This window comes from Arvicola amphibius, chromosome 17, assembly GCF_903992535.2.
Source record: "Arvicola amphibius chromosome 17, mArvAmp1.2, whole genome shotgun sequence".
NCBI lineage: Eukaryota > Metazoa > Chordata > Mammalia > Rodentia > Cricetidae > Arvicola > Arvicola amphibius.
Genome location: NC_052063.2, coordinates 8,872,798 through 8,892,249, shown reverse-complemented (window position 1 = coordinate 8,892,249; position 19,452 = coordinate 8,872,798). Strand labels below are relative to the sequence as shown.

General features: G+C 43.8%; 1 protein-coding gene across 1 annotated transcript in view; it reads left to right on the top strand.

The window, feature by feature from the left end:
- Positions 1–19,452, top strand: part of Cfap54 (cilia and flagella associated protein 54) — a 281,209-nt gene that overhangs the window by 92,090 nt on the left and 169,667 nt on the right. Inside the window, exons 27-32 of the mRNA XM_038314435.1 lie at positions 4,150–4,275; positions 6,610–6,727; positions 9,607–9,696; positions 11,101–11,227; positions 15,856–15,973; positions 16,754–16,854. Of these exons, the coding sequence (XP_038170363.1) occupies positions 4,150–4,275; positions 6,610–6,727; positions 9,607–9,696; positions 11,101–11,227; positions 15,856–15,973; positions 16,754–16,854 (680 nt within the window). The remainder of the gene's footprint in view (positions 1–4,149; positions 4,276–6,609; positions 6,728–9,606; positions 9,697–11,100; positions 11,228–15,855; positions 15,974–16,753; positions 16,855–19,452) is intronic.

The following is a 19,452-nucleotide window of genomic DNA, read 5'->3' as shown; positions in this document are numbered from 1 at the left end:
TCCACCCTTTCTGCAGTATTTGCCCTGACACGACGGTCTCTTGCCTCTGTGTGTGCCACCTCCTCCTCCTCCTCCTCCTCCTCCTCCTCCTCCTCCTCCTTCTCCTCCTCCTCTTCCTCCTCCTCCTCTTCTTCTTCTTCTTCTTCTTCTTCTCCTCCTCCTTCTTCTTCTTCTTCTTCTTCTTCTTCTTCTTCTTCTTCTTCTCCTCCTCCTCCTCCTCCTCCTCCTCCTCCTCCTCTTTCTCCTTCTCCTCCTCTTCCTTCTCCTCCTCCTCCTCCCCTTCTTCTTCCTCCTCTTCTTCTTCTTCCTCCTCCTCCTCCCCTTCCTCCTCCTCCTCCTCTTTCTCCTTCTCCTCCTCCTCCTTCTCCTCCTCCTCCTCCCCTTCTTCTTCCTCCTCTTCTTCTTCTTCCTCCTCCTCCTCCCCTTCCTCCTCCTCCTCCTCTTCTTCCTCCTCCTCTTCTTCTTCCTCCTCCTCCTCCTCTTCTTCTTCCTCCTCCTCCCCTTCCTCCTCCTCCTCTTCCTCTTCTTCTTCCTTCTCCTCCTCCTCCTCTTCTTCCTCCTCCTCCTCCTCCCCTTCCTCCCCTTCCTCCTCCTCCTCTTCCTCTTCTTCCTCCTCCTCCTTCTCCTCCTCCTCTTCTTCCTGCTCCTTCTCCATTTCCTCCCCCTCTCCCTTTTTACATTTTTAAATCCTATTTTATGTGTGTGGGTGCTTTGCATGTATGTGCCCTATGTGTGTACCTGGTGCCCTTGGGAATCAGAAGAAGGTGTTGAATGCCCTAGAGCTGGAGTTAGAGATGACTGTGAGGCACCATTTGGGTGCAGGACACTGGACCCAGTCCCGTGTGACAACAAGGGCTTTCCACCATTGAACTGGCTCTCCAGACCCCTACTAGTTTCTTTAGAGAATCTTTGTATGCGTAGCCTGCCTTCTGTGTCTGTGGAAAGGGGATATTTCCTTGGAGGCATGTCCCTTTCAGGTAAGGGAAGGGTCAGCCTTTACTCTCCTTCAGAACACTGAACATAGGCAGGCACCCTATTTAAATGTCAGGGACCACTGCATGGCTCCACCCCAACAAAGACACGATATTCCAAGGTATCTGATAACTTTCCAATGGCAAGTTTTCTCTTGAAAACAAACTCAGCAGACTCTGCTCATGCGGGTAGCTAAAACATTGAAATTCACCGTGGAAGGCGTCTTCAGGGGAGAGGATAAAGAAGCGGAAGGGGGAGCAAATCCCTGCAGATTGCCCACTCACAATGGAGAAGTAGAAATACCCTCGAGTTCCGGAGACAGCAGCTGTGGAGCACAGCTGTGGAGCTATGCTGGTTCCAGTTAGTCAGGCTCCGGTGGAGCTTCATGTCCTTGACTCCTCAAACTGTCACCCTCAGTCCTTGGTACACAGTGGCTCTCGGCTGGCTCTGTACACTCCCTGGCTTGCCAGCTATCACCCACCCCTTGTTCCCTCACTTGAGGAAACAGGGAGTCAGTTGCACCTCACCAGAAATGAGCAGGGAAAAGAATATACTCATCGGGACTTTTGATACCTGAGCTGGGCTTTTCCCCAGCTGGGATATTGGGCATTGCCATTCTAGAATTTTCCTTTAGGCTGGTATATAGTTCCTGAATCACAGCTATCTCTGAGTCCTTGATGCCATGTGTTCATTTGGTGTAAACAGTACTAGATTTTTCTCTTCCCTTAGAGCATATGGAACTCAGTCCAGCAACACAGTTCATTCTCTTCTGAAAACAGAAAATGTCTGCAGAGAGCTCAGACGTTCCACTCAAGCCTCAGTATTTCCCCTCCAAGTTGCTACAGATGTTTGTCACCTCACGTCGGACGTTTGTCACCTCACGCGTTTTGCTACAGGTCGGACGTTTGTCACCTCACGCGTTTTGCTGGTTTTGCGTTGTGTTAAAGTTGTCAAGGCCAGCATTTGTCCTGCTCGTCACTTCTCTCCGTTATTTGGTTGAACAGAATCAACCCTTTGTTCTTCTCCTCATTTATTGTTTTCTCATGATATATGCAGACAAGAGGGGAAGGCTGCAGAGCTCTGTCTAAGCCAAATGAAAGCACTGGCGAGCCACGGGGGCAGAGCGCAGATCTCACGCCAGCCCAGTAACAATGCTTGCCCCGCCCACATACATCTTTGTACAGTTTAAAGTAAAACACAGTAACCTCACTCTCCCCATTCCCTTTCCCCCTCCAGCCCCTCTCAGGTTCCCTCCTTCCAACTCCTTGCATGCCTCTCCAAGTCTCAGACTGATAGTCTCTTTTCCTGTAATTATTATTGTTATACACACATATATGTACATGTGTGTGCAAATGTTGCTTGTGTGTGTATGGTTTCCGGGCAGACCACTTTGTATTGAACAACCAAGAAGTTGGCTCATCCCTAGGAGAGGCTAATTCTCCCTCAGCAACCATTAGTTGCCTGTGGTTCTTTGTCTAGGGGTGGGATCCCGTGAGATGCCCCTTCCCGTGTTAGCATGTCTAGCCATATGACCTTGTTTATTCAGCCATTTTTAGGAGAGACTGTTTCACAGCAGACTGCCTGGCCTTCTGGCTCTGGTGGTCTTTCTGCCTCCTCTTCCTCGGTTGTTCCCTGAGCCGTAGATGTAGGAGCCATGGTCTAGATGTTTCCACGGGGGCTGGACTCCTCCCCATCTGCTGATCTCTGCATTGTGTCCAGCTGTGGGTTCCTGTGGAGAGGCTTCTCTGGTTGAGGGTGGTTATACACTTGTCCAGTGAGGGTGGCTTGTGACCAAGCCTCTCATGCACATTTTGCATGAGATTGGATTGTTGTACCGGACATTCAGCACCTTGCAGGGCCTAGTCCTGTCACGATTCTTTGTTCTTCACAATGCACTGCTCTTTTGGAATACATCGTCCTGGCCCCACAGAAACATTTCTTCTCCTTAGCACTGGTTGGGCCTTAGTAGTTCCACGTAACCATTCACTGTTTCTACGTCCGTTTATATGATCCCTTCTTCATATGTGAAGTAGCAGTGATCCTAGATCTGAAAAAAAAGAACCATTTCAGCAAAATGTCTCTACATATACCACACTCATACAAGCATGTTTATATTTCTAGTGGGTCCCCTGGGGGCTCACCATGAATGTTCCCTTCCTTTCATTGAGTCACTGCAGTGGGACATAGCAAATCAGATAACTGGCCATGGAATCTTCTTAGGGTTGATACTAGAGCCAGGATTTGAATAAGGTGGCCCGGGCTGTACAGATAAGAGACGGCAGGTACATCAGAAAACGAATCAGCCATGGAGAGACCCGAGGGTCCGGCTCTGGACCATTGCGGTGCCTGGATTCTGCTTGGCTCATCAAGATGATGGTGGGAGGTTACTCTTGAGAAGTGGACAAGGGCCAGACTGGAGAGGGCAGAGCAACGACTGGCCTTGGGCAGTGTGAACGAGGAGGACAGAGTGGCCTCTCCCTTTCCGAGTCAGTGTATGGTTATTCTTAGGTTTGCAGAGAATCTGCCCAACTCTCTACTAAAATGCCCTGCACATGGCCATGGGCTCCCCTCCACCCTCAAGACGTCACGTGATCAGGAACTGCGCCTTACCCAGCGGAAGCAACTTGTGCTGAAGTGGGCATGGTGGGGTGTGACAGTAATCTCTAACCCCAGCACTTTGTGGGTGAAGACAGGAGCGTCTGAGTTCTAGACCATCCTCAGCTACGTAGTAAGTTTGATACCAGCCTGGGATACATGAGATCCTGTCTCAAAAACCAAACAAGCAAAACAAAACGAAACAGAAATGAGGAACAAAACACTCGAAAGGTGCTTTGGATATGACCGCAGGGAACGATTGTTTCAGTGTGGCTTTAAAAGTGGTAGTTTCCCACTAGCAGAGTGGTGTATCACAAAGCAGAAAGCTGTACAGCCCTGCGAGATAGGAAATGCACATTTGATAAGAAGCTGCTATTAGTCCTTTATTTAAAGAAGATTAGAGTCGTACAATTTTAATTCTTGAGAAATGTGATTGGAGGTAAGTTTCCAGTTGCCTCAACAATTGTGAGGTGTTGTTAGACCCACGAGACTTAGGGGAATTTGAATTTATGAAAGACTGTGCATTGCATTTGGAAACGGAGAGGCATCCAACAGAGATAATTAATACTTACTTTTAATTAGATTCTACGTTCCTGGAAGGAATATGACCTGGCAATAGCGATCATAAATTATGGGAAAAAGACATTGGACATCACATCAGGGTGCAAATCTCTGTTTGGTAGTGATCAGGACGAGACTGGAGAGGAGGTAAGGTGTTTGATTGCTTTGTTTGTTTCTCCTTTTTATGCATTTGGGTGTTTCACTCACTATCCTCAGACATATTAGAAATTGATCAATCTGTCATCTTTACGTCATAGAAAGTAATTTCATTAAGAAGTTCTTTAGTTTAAAAATATTTTTTTGCTGGGCGGTGATGGTGCATGCCTTTAATCCCAGCACTCAGGAGGCAGAGGCAGGCTGATCTCTGTGAATTAAAGGTCAGCCTGGTCTATAAGAGCTAGTTCTAGGATAGGTTCCAAAGCAACACAGAGAAAACCAACCAAACAAAAAGAAACATTTAAGATATAGTCAAGAGCTAGCATATTGAATAGTCCACAGTCTGAACACTGTCTCCAAAGTAGATGAGGTTAGACCTTTTTATGTTCAGTGGGACACTGAACTAACCACTTCCTAAGAATGCTTCTTTTGAGTTAGAGATGCTTTGTTCTTTCTAGTCGTGAAATTTGCCAGAAAAACCAGTTTCGCCGTTTTGGTCAAATTAAAGCATTAGCTTTTATTAAAATGTTAAATACTGACCAAATTCCATCTTGGTCAGGTCCATCACCTGGAAACCTTTCCAGATGAATGGCCAGGAATGCACATGTTGGCATGGCTTAGAAGGGCAAAACCCACAGACCAATGTACTTTCCCATGAGGCTTTGTTGTTAGTTTCCAGGAACTACAATTCCCAGAATCCCAGGATGTCACCTGGTCCTTGGACAGGTGGGGCTGACAATTTAACTTCAGGTTTAACAGTTCTGTGTGCATGACTGAAGGGGTTGAACATGTCGCTGAACCTTCTAATCTCATCTCCAAAGTAGGCCTATGAACATCAGCGATACCTCGACTCCTGTCTTTATGAGGCTGCTAATTTTAAGACGAATCTTCAATGTGTGCTTCATAAGCAAGGGTCTTAGAGGGACTTAAGACTTTATTGCTTTTTATTGAAATGATGTAGGCCGCATGTGTTTGTGGGTCAGGCTTTGAGATGTTTCTTGGCCTACTGGTTTTCTGAGACACTCCAGGAAGGACCTCTTACCTCTCCCAAATTGGCTCCATCCTCCCTGAGACAGAAAGCAAGGCGATTTGTTGCCTAGTAGGGTCCCAAGCATCCTGGCGAGAGGAATTTTAAGCTGTGGCATCTTTTGGGAGGGCAGGATGTGGGGCTTGCTTTGCCTCGAGGAATGTTTGATTAAACTGGAGGCAGTTTGAATCTGTTGTTTTCAAACCAACTGCTTACTCTACCCGCTAGTGCCCTGTGTCATCCAGGCCTTGAGTAAAGGCTCTGTGCCCTTGGGTCTCACCCCTCTTTCCTTGGAGCCCCTGGTGCAGCAGGAGGTTGTGACACTTCCCACGGACTAAGGTTGTAAGATCTGTTAATTTGTCAGAGGTGGAACTCACTAGAGCCCCTAGAGACCTCGGGAAGAATAAAGAGGCTTAGAAGGTTTTGTTTGTGATAACAGGAGACAGTGCAGGTCAGTTCTCAGTCTCAGACAGAGAAAACATGGTGGGGAGCCTGGGAACACACAAGCCAGTCCTTCATCTGCTAATTACTGATCGTGTTAGGTTTTTGTGAAAGGCAGAAGGTAGAAGCAATTAGCTGGGTTGTAAAGGAGATCCTTCAGGGGAAACAAGAACAGAAAGGAAGAAAAGGATCCCTCCTGGGGGCTGGCGATTTCATTTTGAGGGTTTTTGGAGGTGACAGCTACATCGGGAAGAGGGCAGGGACTGGATGTAGCTCAGTAGGCGTACTGCTGGCCTGGCATGCCCGAAGCCGGAAGCCCCTAGTTTGGTCCCTAGTGCTCCCTAAACTGGCTTTGGTGGAGTCTGCACTGATCCCAGCACCGGAGCAGCGGAGGAAGGAAGAGTAGGGGTTCAAAGTCGACCTTGGCTACTTAGTGGTTTGAGGTCAGCCTGGGCTGCAGAAGACACTTTTTCAACACACACACACACACTCATGCACGCACGCACGCACGCACGCACGCATGCACGCACGCACGCACGCACGCATGCATGCATGCACGCACACGTGCTAGCTATAGCAGCCAGCACCACTAATAAGAGTATGTGATCTAGAAGGGGAGATCCTGGATGGAAGGAGGGGAAGCGAAAGCAGTTTGGTTCTGTCCACGAACCTCTTAGCACGTCCAGCTGGAAGGCAGTATCAGCTGCTGTAAATTGCTAATTATTGTTGCTTAGCCGCACATATCAGTCTTACCTACTAAACAGGAAAGGGGAAAATAGAACATAACGCAGGTTTTCCAAAAATGACAACTTCCCTAACGTGTTAAAATACATTTTGACATTTGCCAATGTTTCTAGGGTACTTGTTCTAAGAAAACTTCCAGAACCAAGAAGCCACAGCAGGTGCTGCTGCCTGAAAAGATAAACGAACAGCTGGCCTTGTTGGAAACACATCTACTCAAACTGACAAAGCAATGTAATTTTCCCCCCTCTTGTATCTGTTTCACATTGTTTCTTGAAACGAGAAACTGTTTTGTTGAAAGAATTTAAGATGAGATTAGTATTTGGTAAACCCTTTAAGGATTATGCAGTGTGTCTACATTATACCATTAATCCTTACAACTCGTTGTTAGTAAGAACCCACTGTCTTCTACAGGTGCACTCATGAAGATAAGGGACTTACTTAGGTTTGTGTGGCTGGCTTGGACTTGGGCCTGTGTCTTTCAGCTTTAGAGTAGGTTTTTACGACCTTGACACTCTTGTTTTTTTGGTTCAGATAGTTCTTTGAGGTGTCTTAGTTTGGGTTATTGTTGCTGTGATAAAAACCCCAAGATCAAAGAAATTGGGAAGGAAAGGGCTTATTATCATTGGGCTTACATGTCCATATTGACATTCTGTAGTCAGATGTTCCTCTCCCGTCCTACTATTCCCAAACTGTAGCATAAATAATTAAAGCCCAGAGACAGATATTGGGGTTCAACCTGAAGATCAGACAAACAAAACAGCCAGCCACCAGAGAACTCTTACCTCTATGAAATCTTGAGACTAAAAAAAAGCGAGTTCCTGTCTCATTCCACGTTATATTTCTCTTTAGTGCTGAGATTAAAGATGTGCACCACCACCGCTTGGCCTCTATGGAGAGCTAGTATGGCCGCTGGGATTAAAGATGTGTGCTACCATTGCCTGGTCTGTATGACTGACTAGTGTGGCTGTTTTACTCTCTGATCTTCAGGCAAGCTTTATTTATTAAAGCACAAATAATATACACGGGGTACTATACAAATAACCCGTGGCCACTTCCCAGATAATTGACTCAGAGGCTTAATATTACTTGTAAATGCTTGCTCAATAGCTCAGTCTTATTACTAGCTAGCTCTTACACTTTAAGTTAACCCATATTTCTTACATACACCCTGCCACATTGCAGCACCTTTGATAGCATGGCACGTTTATCTCCTTCTGTGTCTAGCTGGCGACTCTGCCCTTCTTCATCTCATCATCTTAGTTTGACTTCCCCACCTGTACTTCCTTCCTGGCTACTAGCCAATCCGCATCTTACTAAACCAATTTGAATGGCAAATCTTTGCAGTGTACAAGAGGATTATTCCATAACAATGTTCAACCTCAGAGGAAGTTAGGACAAGAACTCAAACAGGGAAGGAACCTGGAGGCAGGAGCTAATGCAGAGGCTATGGAAGGGTGCTGCTTACTGGCTTTGCTTTCGTATAGAACCTAGGACTACCAATCCAGGATGGCATTAACTACAGAGGGCTGGATCCTCCCCCATCAGTCACTAAATAAGGAAACTGCCTTACAGCTGGACCCTTTTTCTCGACTGTCAATTTGCCTGGAGACCATCCAGCACAGTAGGGGCGCCTCTGTCCTAGGTCCTGAAGATGTGGGCTAGCATCCCTGGGCTCTGCTCGTAGGGACAGAACATACCATCCATCCTATCGTGGTAACTGACTGGGAAGCAAACCTATTGGTGGGAGTGTTTAGGCTTTGAATTTAGCTGAAGTTTTGAATTGAGCCCGATGCTGTATTGTTCTTATAAATTAGTAAACCTAGTTTATGGAAAGCTGTAATCATTTAATCCCAAACATAAAAATGTAATTTCTTAAAATTTCAGGTGTTCTAAAATGTGGATTTTTTATTCTTATATAGACAAACTTTTATTAGAGAAATAAAATGTATTACTAGCTACACAATAAGTTTAGTAACCATAAAAATGTTTTTGGAAATTGTCTCCTATGTGTGAGATACTGTTCTAAATACATTATAAAAAACAATACAAATTCTCTATAACAACCACATAAGGAAATTGCTCTCTTTTAAAGGTGAGAAAACTGAGGCAGAGATTCTAAGTATCCCACCCCTGCCCACCAAATTTCATAGTTCAAAAGTGTCAAGGTTAGACCTTTAAGCAGAGCTGGTCAGGCTGGTACACCCTGTAGTAACAGCACTCAGGAGGCTGAGGCAGGAGGCCCACAGACCTCAGGCCAGCCTGTGCTACATGATGAGTCCTTGTCTTAACACCAAGAAAACGGAACTTGACACAGACAGGCTGGCTCTGGTGGCTGTGCTGCACGTCGTGGCTTTCGAGGGACTTCATTAAGGATGGTGAATTGACTCTAGCATGGCATACATGGCTCTGGCAGGCCTTGTCCCTCGCCCCCATTCTCTCTGCCTTCCTAAAAACTGCTAGATTATATTCCCAAAGCCAACCACCAAGGTCCATTCCCTTCTTTGGACACTTATGCCAGACTCATTCCTGAGACTCAACACCAGCGTCCAGCTAGCAGAGTATTAAGTGTCCTTTGGCTGCCCTAATTACAATGCCAATCAAAACTAAACCCTTCACCCTACGGGGCTTCCCGCTTTACCTTTATAAACCACATTTCCCTCTGGGCCACCACTGTCTCCTCTCTCTCCAGAGGCAGTTGTTTGTCCCTCTGGGACAGATACCCCTTGCCCCCTCCCTTGTTACTTGTTCCTTTGTCCTCATCTTCTGTCTCTTGTCTTTGTCCCTTATTCCCTGACCTTTGTCCTTCTGGGGTAAATAAATCTCCTTTGTGCTGAGAACTTGGTGTCCTGTGCTGATAATGTCCCTTCAGATGGGCTTAATATGCCTGCTAGGTCTGATGGGGGTTTCCTTACATTTTAATGGGAAAGAAAGTAGATAATTGATCTTCTCTCACACTCCAAAATATGATATATTTGATATTTTAAGGCTCATGCTTTAGTATTTAGTTGAGTGTTTCCTCTGTTTTTTAAGAACTCTCTCCAAAAGATGTGTATGTTTTGGTTGTTGTGATCCAGATGGAAACCAGAATTGACTAATGTTTTATACCCTAGACGCCTTCACTGAACTCTCCGGAGCAGAGGACCCCATCTTTCTTTACCCTGTGGTTTTGAACTGGACCGTGAAAGGCTCCATGAAGGAAGGTGGGTGACGGGAAGTGGCTGTGGCCACAGGCAGGCTGCTCCTGTTGCACGCTCGGCATCCTCCCCCACTGAGAATAGTGCAGCCTCTGGGAAACCTAAGCAGGCGACTTGACGTCTGGGAAGGAAGAGCCTCCCCAAGTGGCTGTGAAGTGAACGGTGTCATTACGCAGCTGACAAAAAGAAGGGCCCTGGGAAATGCGGTCCTCGCTTTAAGAATGCAGCTCTGAAGAGATGCAGTTTTCTGTTTGGCTCTGAGTGACAGGTGGTGCAGATCAGGATGAGATGTGACCAGCACTTCCTTCAGACAGCCATCCGTCACAAGCAGGTTCAGTTCAGTTGCTCTTAATATTGAGGTTTTTGTAGAATAAACCAAATATTGGGTTGTGAAATACGAGTGGCCATTGAAATGAGGCAGCAGTTTATCCCACAGGTTCTCCTTCAATGCTTACAAGCAAGAAATCTAACCAATACGGGGCTCATCCCTAGAGAAGAGCAGTCCTCCCCTTCTTAGCAGCCATTGGCTGCCTGTAGTTCTCCATCTAGGGATGGGGCCTCCACCCCATAAGATTTCCCTCACCCTTCTTGGATGTTGATTGGTGCTGTCACTGTGCAGACTGAGGTAGTGTCGCGATTTCATGGGTGTGACTTCCTGCCATATCTGGAAGACGCAGTGTCACCGCAGACTTCCTGGTCTTTTGCTCTTACACTCTTTCTACCCTGTTTTCCACAATGTTCTCTGAGCCTTTAGTGCAGGGGCTTTGGCATAGATGTATCAGCTGGGTTGGGTACCTATGGCTAGCTGTTCTCTGTGTTCTGACCCGTTGTGACTTCCTGTAATGGTCTCCATCGCTGCCAAAGGAGGCTTCTTTGATAAGTGGTGAGAGCTGCATTTATCTGTGGGTATAGTTGTATATCATATATACATATATGAGATACAATATACATATACATTATATACATATACATTATATACACATACATTATATACATATACATTATATACATATACATTATATACATATACAATATACATATACATTATATACATATACAATATACATATACATTATACATATATCAACACTATATAGACTCACTAGGTTGTACTTACATAAAATTATTGCTGTGTGTATGTATGTGTCTGTCTGTCTGTAAACAGCAATAATTTAAAAAAGGATGGCATGATTTTGATAGATAATGGAGCCCCCTCCATTCATTGGAGATAGGAGAGGGAGGGGAGAAATGGTATAATTATATTTTATTTAAAAATGAAATATGTGGGAAATCCAAAAGCAGATCAGTCAGTGTGCCTGCTGTGACTAAAGATGGTTAGCCCTAGGAACCTTTTGGCACCCATTGCCAGGGGACACTGGTAACTCTCCAATGAACTTCTTGTTTCCGTAGTCATGAAATTTAAGCAAAGACCGAGATTCCTTGAATTCTTTACACAAGTTATGCTCAAATGTATGAACGATGAAAAGTTTCAACTCGTGGTGGAGATGGCAACTCCAGTGTTTGACTTCTTGAAAAGGTACCTGTGGTGCTCGTTCTGCAGATGTCAGCAACTTTTACAAAGGTAGATGGAAAAGAGCGTGGGGTAAACGTGGCTGAGCTGATAGACGGAGAAGGTTTGTGTTTCCATGGGTAACTAACTGACTAACCTTTAAAACATTGATGAGACCAGAGCACGGTCTCACCACCAACAACAAAGAGAACAGTCTATTTCCATTGACCAGTATGAGTAACAGCATCTCCTTAGGCTGCAAGCTCCTTCTCATGGGAGGTTGAGAATTCAGCTTCGCACTTGCTCTGCACATGCGTTATATGTTCATGATTCTGTCATAATGAGCAGAGCCATTCCTTGGGGGTTTCATTGTGAAGTTCTTATGAGTAAAATGGCTTGAATCTGCCCCTCTATTTCCTAAGGTAGAAAGATTGTCTTTACTCTGAAAGAAAATTATAACGTCCCTTGCCAGTTATAAGCAATGCCAGATACATCCAACATGTGTTCAGACCCCTCATCTGTCATCATGGAGTATAAACCTATCTGTTCCATCTGAGTAAAAATAACAGCAAGTAACGTGAGGTTTATTTTAAAAATGGTACCAAAAGAGGAGAGACCCCACACAGGAGCATTCTTTCTAAAATAGGTACCTCATTTATGAAAGCCAGAACATGGGATATATGAGTATAATATTTTGAAAAGATGGAGGAGACCGTGAGTCTATTGGGTATAAGCAGCTGTGGTAATCAGAAAAGTGGTCAGAATTATAAAGCTGTATTCAGTTAAAAAATAGGTAAGACTTGTGAAAAGTAGAAGTTGTTTTCAGTGTTTGGGCAAGTTGAAAGGACCATGAAAGTCAGTAATAAATGGTGATGATGATGAAAGTGGTATAATGATGATGACAATGATGACGATGGTGATGACGGTGATGATGGCGATGGTGATGATGATGATGATGGCGGTGATGATGGCGGTGATGATGATGATGGTGATGATGGTGGTGATGGCGGTGATGGCGGTGATGGTGATGATGGTGATGGTGGTGGTGATGATGATGATGGTGGTGGTGACGATGATGATGGTGGTGATGGTGATGAAGGTGGTGATGATGATGGTGGTGGGGATGATGATGATGGTGGTGATGATGGTGGTGATGACGGTGATGATGATGGTGATGATGATGGTGGTGATGGCGGTGATGGTGATGATGGTGATGATGGTGACGATGATGATGGTGATGAGGGTGATGATGGTGATGGTGACGATGATGTTGGTGATGGTGGTGATGGTGGTGGTAATGATGACAGTAGCTCTTCTAGAAGGTAAACAAGTGAAGTGAGTCATGAGTACTATGATAGCGGCATCACAAATACCTGAGCCTGGAGACTGAGCAGTGCAGCGGACTTAGTGGTAGTTGTGTAAACTCGGGTCAAGGACATGATTTTGGATGCCTTCACCAAGTTGGGGTGAATAAGGACAGACCTAGAGAGGAAAGATACAAACGCACGTACATAATTAATAGGATAAATTTATATTTCCAACCTGTAGAGAATCAAGATATCTCTTTAAGTCAAGAAGAATTAACGCTTCTAGGAGGCTAATGATAACAAGAACCCAGCCTATGAGAGGCAACCAGAGCAGCAGCTGAGGACACATCTTTAGCCTTAGAATCTTCTGCTGCTGAGAAAGAAAGATGAGCTGAAAGGAGTTCTCATTAAAGTCAAGAAATTAAAAAAGTGAATCAAAGAAAGACATAAGAAAAAAATAAAAGCAGAAATGAATCAATTACAAGTTGGCTTTAAGTCAGTTCAGTTGCCACAAAGGATCATTCTTTAGGAATATGAATAAAATTTTAAAAATTTCCATGAGGCATAATAATAAAAGGAGAAACACAGGTCATGAGAAAAGAAAATATACTTTAAAATCTAGTTGAAAGTCATGGTTATCTGGAAAAATTTATACAACTGAAAAAAGCAGCAGAAACATTTGGCTAGCTGAGATTTGTCCAGAGCTGTTGTTTTATATTTCAAAGAATCGAATGAGCATTTTTCGTTTAGCATACAGCTTCCCATCAAACCCAGTTCAGGGAGTAAACAAATAGAAAAAGAAGAGATCAAGTGTATTGAGCAATATAGAGAGACAGAAGTCCAAGGTAAATGCTAGTATGTGAGCTCAGCCTTAAAATAAAGATTGAGTAGGAGATAGGAAAATGTAATTATCATGGCTAGTTAAAGGAGCCATTAAGTGTTCTCTAAAACTTATGTGGTAAATTCAATGATTCTTCTTGTAAAATGAAAATCAAATGATTCTCTATTAAATTAAACCCCAAACTAGGAAACCTATTTTATCTTCTGACAATTAGCATTGCTCTGAAAGTTCTTGCCATTATATTAAGAAACTGGAAGTAGAGTTTTTATGCTTACCACAACACGGAGAATTAAAAATGTTAAGTGGATTCCACAGCAAAATACTCTAAAAATGGAGACACTGGCAAGTAATTGTTTCTTTTAGCTTAATCTAAAGATAATTAGCAAACAAACCTGTTGAATTTCATAGTTAGATGCAAAATCAATACTTTCCTGTATGAACTTGAAAGTTTAATGAAAAATCCAGTTTTTACAGAGTACATGACTAAATTGACTAGAGATTATGTGGAAGTCTTGACTATTATGAAGAAGAGACCAAGCATAATTTTTTATAAGACATATGTATGTATTTTACATGCTATATATAAAATTAAAAGTCGGTACCTCACTTTCTAGTCAGACACAATTTTGTAAAGGTTTCTATTATCTTAAAATTTCTTTGTTGGTTTATTATAATTTCAATATGGATCCTTTCAGGTGAATTGTAGGGCAATCTAGAACCATGACTGGTCTTTCAGGTGAATTGTAGGACAATCTAGAACCATGACTGGTCTTTCAGGTGAATTGTAGGACAATCTAGAACCATGACTGGTCTTTGAAAAAGGACAACGAAAGAGGATCGGACTGTGCAGTAAAGATCAAAGAGTCCCGCTCATGAAATAATAGGCAGAGAACCGTTGAGACTTACTTGTTGGAGACAGACATTAATAAAAGTAAACAAAAAACGTAGAAGTCACAAAATAAATGTTAATGTTGAGGGCATAGCAATTTGAGAATATGATTTACCCAAACACACCATAATAATATAGAAAGCCCTCAGAGCTGCACAGAGCTGCACAGAGCTGCAGGGTTGCAGGAGGGGAGGAATTCCACACGTGTGATGGATGAGGGTTGTGATGTGCTCAGACGATGATGGAGAGCACTCACCTTTGACCTCCTCTCCCTCCCACCTCTTCCTGCAATGACACGGCCAGGTCCACCTTGACCGTTTGGTACTGTGAGAGGAGAAAGACCAGTTTCAGGGTGCAGCTTGGAAGTGAAGGAGTCCCCATGTTCCCAGCAGTCACTGGTCCAAATACCAGCTTGGCTAGATGAAATAACTGCTTAAATAACTGGGGGTATTCTCAGAATTGCTGCGACTGCATGGGAGCCCATCCAGTCAGAGGGGTCCATGGTCATCTTCACAAAAGCTAAAGTGAGGGGTCATGGATTACCTGGTGGATGTGAATACTTTCTGGATAGAGATGCATGAGAGCATCTCTAGCATCCACATGAATGACCAAGTACAGCCACAGCTCTAGTACCGTGGGTGGTGGGGACATAACTGCTGGGACTTTCTAACAACCAAAATTAGTCAAAATAACCATCTCTAGGTTCAGAGAGAAATGCTATCACAAGGAAGTAGCAGGGAGTCTGAAAGATCAGTTAAGAATATCACATGTTACCCTCTGGCCACTACGTGTGTATAGCTGCTCATTCAAACACATGTGCACACACAACAGTCTCTCTCTCTCTCTCTCTCTCTCTCTCTCTCTCTCTCTCTCTCTCTCTCTCTCACTCACACACACACACACACACACACACACACACACACACACACACACAGAGCTTATTACAAGCTGTAGTAGATGTCAACCATCACTACACACAGAAGTACATTTTGATCCTTGTGTTTTCTAGCCCAGGAACTAGTTCTCAAGACTCATTCAGTCCCTGTCTTAACCTTGTAGCTTTGCATTTCATTCAGGTTTCTGGTTTCCATTCATCATGTTAGAACAGGATTTTGTTTTTGTAGCAAGAATTAGAAATTCCAGAAAATGCATGCATTTCAGGAAAACTAGCTGACAAATCTGTATCTGGAGAACAGATCTGCCGGAAGCCATGCCAGGAAAACTAGGCTGAGTGCTCCTGAGGGGACCGGGAAGAAGGCAGGACAGTTTGTCTGGGGTCACTGTGATGTGGCTTTTGTGTTGATAGTGGAGGGAAGTAGCTATGGATCATTTTCAGTCCAGTCCCTTCCACCTATGCTCTGCTTTCAGCTCTTCCTTTTCCCCTGTGAACACCCGTCCTCATCAGAGGTTTTCAGTGTGAATGGCATTGTACTGTTCGGAGGCCAGCTGCCCTTCATGTCCAGGGATCCTCACCTAAGTGAAACATGGGGCAGGCTGGCTGGGCCTTTCCTTTTTCACAGTTTCAATGACAGCATTAATTAGAGATTTAGTACTCTGGGATTCTTGTCCCCTCCAGCTTTTGCCTATTTTTGACCTTTTCTTTTTGTGTGTGGGTTAGGAGAAACGAGTCCCTCATTGGAGTAAAAAGGTTAAAATGCAAGGACGGCGTCTTTTTTAAGAAGGCACCCAAGTCGTCTCCCAAGAAGTTTAAAGCCATAGTCATCGAGATTGGAAGAGTAAGTTTTTAAAAAATGTCTTTTAATAATTAATAAAATCAATGAAGATTAATAAATATATTATTAATATATTGATAACATTGAAGATAATATATATCTAGAGATTGTTGATTATTATATCTTGTTAGAATATGAAAGAGAAAGAAATACCAATAGGCATAATTTTATAATAAGTAAGTTCTTTTTTTTTTTGGTTTTTCGAGACAGGGTTTCCCTGTAGTTTCTAGAGTCTGTCCTGGAGCTAGCTCTTGTAGACCAGGCTGGCCTCAAACTCAGAGATCCGCCTGCCTCTGCCTCCCGAGTGCTGGGATTAAAGGCGTGAGCCACCACCGCCCGGCAATAAGTAAGTTCTTAAATAACCATATAGATGTTCTCATAATCAGATATTTTTGTCTAAAGGATCCATTTTTGCTTTTTATAGATACTTGCTTACTTCTACATGTATGGGCATTTTCTCTGCATATATATCTGTGTTCCATGTGTGCACCTGGTGCCCACAGAGGCCAGATGAGGGCCTAAGGTCCCCCAAACTAGCATTACAGATGATTGTGAGCCAACATGTGGATGCTGGGAATCAAACCCAGGTCCTCTGAAAGAGCAGCCAGTGACCTCTGACCTCTACTGCTGGACCATCTCTCCAGCCCCGTGATAGTGGTTTTCATTAAAGGACGTGGGAAAGCCAGTGTGTTTCACGGTGAGAAGATAAGCATCACATTGTGGGGAGATAATCCCTTTTTGTTCCAGTTTTGACTTGTAACATCTGTTCTCTTTTCCATGAAGAGCGTAGACGGGCTACAACGCAGAAAAAGGAAGAGAAAGGAGACTCTCAAAGATTTCTTTTCCAAGAATCCCTCCATTTTTGAACTGTCGGAGCAGGAGAGGTATCGATGAATTGTCAGCATTGTTACTTGATGCTTACTCCCTGCTGGGCACTGATTTGGGTTTTGGGGATATACGGGGTGGGGATGGGGAACCGGATATGATGCAATAATCAAACCCAGTGGGTTGCACTCACAAAGAAGACGTGAAAGTATATGTGTGTGTGGGGGGCGGGGGGGGGGGTTGAAGAAAACGACTCTCGTGGCAGGGGGAGGGAGACGAGAGAGGTGATGCAGGACCAAATGGCTGAAGTTCATTATGTAAATGTCTGAACGTGTCAAGCAGCAACAGCGGGAAAACATCAGTGTTTTCAAGGCGCTTATGTAGGAATGCTAGAGGTGCAGCAACCGACACGAATCAGAGACAGCTGTGAATAGGCTGTGCTGTGGCGTGTTGGCTACTGAGCCGCTGGTGGCTACCAGGAGTCCAGAGCAAGTTACGAATGGCTTTTTATCTTCAGAGGACAGAAGTTTAAAAAGATATTTATTTTTATTCCATGCGTATGAGTGTTTTGCCCTCACATATGTGTGTGCACCATGTGTGTTCAGTGCCCATGAAGGTCGGAAGAGGGGACACTGAAACTAGAGTCACAGACGGCTGAGTGCCATGGGGGAGGTGCTGGGAACTGAACCCAGGTCCTCTGGAAGATCAGCCAGTGCCCTCAAATGATGAGCCATGTCTCCCCTAAATGATAGTCTCTTTTAGATGGCACATTTGTTGGGTCATCTGTTCTCTAACAGTAGATTCTCTTTGTTATTTACTGACTATTCATAGATTTAGTTTTGGGACCTCTTCTCTGTCCCGTGACTCTGTTTACCTGCTTTCTGAATCAGTAATCTGCTATTGCAATTACTTTGGCTCTCAAGGAAACTTACTGTCTGATAGAAACCATCCCTGAGGTCTGCTGTTTTCCTTCACTCAGGTCTTGAATAATCTTCTCTGAAATAGTTCACGCTAGCTTGCTGTGTAACAGGAGGAATTCTATTGTGAATTTGAAAGGAGAATTGAATATATATGCCAGGTTGGGAAGTTTTGTTTGGTTTCTTTGCAACGCCACGTCTTTCTTGTAGAAGACAGACTGCATCTAAAGATCTTGTAATGTCTTTTGATACATTGGGTGGTTTTTCCCCAGATGTGTTGCTATATAAAGCACAAAATATTTCTGCATGGATTTTAAAATTACTTTCTGAATTCTGATATTCTTTGAATAGAGACACACTAGAATCCTGGTATGTAGATGGTCTGCATGGCTTGATCCTTTACTCCTGGGCTCAAGTCTGTCTGCGTGCATGCTCCAAAGGTCTGATTCATTCTTCTCTAGTGTTCAAGCCTCTGGTTTCTTTTTTTTTTTCCGTTACTGACAGGCTAAGACCTCAAGTATAATACCGAAAACCCTGTGATATGGATATTCTTATAACATGTACATTAAAATACTTTTTTCAGGTAATTGAAGATTTGTATGCATTTTTGAGAGACAGACCTGAGAAGCTCTTTACCTAGTTTCCAAGGGACTGTGACTCTTTAGAGTATCACAAACAATCCAATGACTTTCTACAGGGTATAGCAACTTTATACACATCCCTCTCTGTATATATGTTTAGTTCTGTGCAATCTGTAGGACATATGTGGCCATCACCACCATGGTGATAGGTCTCGTTGTTAGGGTGCGATTCAGTATTAACTTGCACTCTCCACTTTGTGCACTTGTGAGCTGTCTTGTCTGCACCGCAGCATGCACCCTACCCTCTGCTCACTTCCTGGACTCTTTTGTCTTCTAGTGGAGGTCCTGTGGGCTCTCTTTAGCCTCTTGCGGAGAACTGGCTTCCCTGTACAATGACAGGATTCATTCTGCTTTGACAACAACACTTTAAATTTTCAGAATAATCATTTAAGAGATTCATGGTTTTGGTAGAAAAAGTAACCTATTACAACAACAGAAAGCCCAGAAGCCTTGACTTAAAGGATCTTTGTTAACCAAAATTCATATATTCAGAACTGAACAATAATGTCAAGTGTGTGTATCAAAGGGAAGTGTAGGTAGAGGTCATGAAAATAGAAAGCTGTCCAAAAGAGGAGAAAGGGGGGCTTATAGGAAGAGGGTGGGGAGGGTGTTGGGCACATATAATATAAAAGTAGAAAAGGGAATTACTGGGGTTGAAGGTACAGTGGTGGGGGAAGGGAGGGTGGGGAAAGAGGCAGGTATGAGAGGGCAACCAATACCAAGTATGTATAAAAATGCAGAAAGGAAAACCATTGTTCTAATTTAAAAAAATGCATTTGTTCCTCCTTCATTCTGTTGCTATCTGATAATTCTAATATTTGTCTTTCTCCCTCTGTTTATTCCCCCTTTCCCTATTATTTGTGTGTGTGTTTGTGTGTGTGTTTGTGTGTGTGTGTGTGCGCGCGCGTGCACGCGTGCGTGTTGATTCAGATTCTGAACATATCTTAGGGAGCACAGACTCTCCATTATCAACACTGCCGCTTGAAACAGGATAGCCTGGAGGCCTTAATGAACAGAGATAGTTGAGTCTGGCTGGCCCCTAGGCATTTAAAGCAGGTGCAGACAGAAAACAGTAATTTCTAATAGATTCACAGGTGAT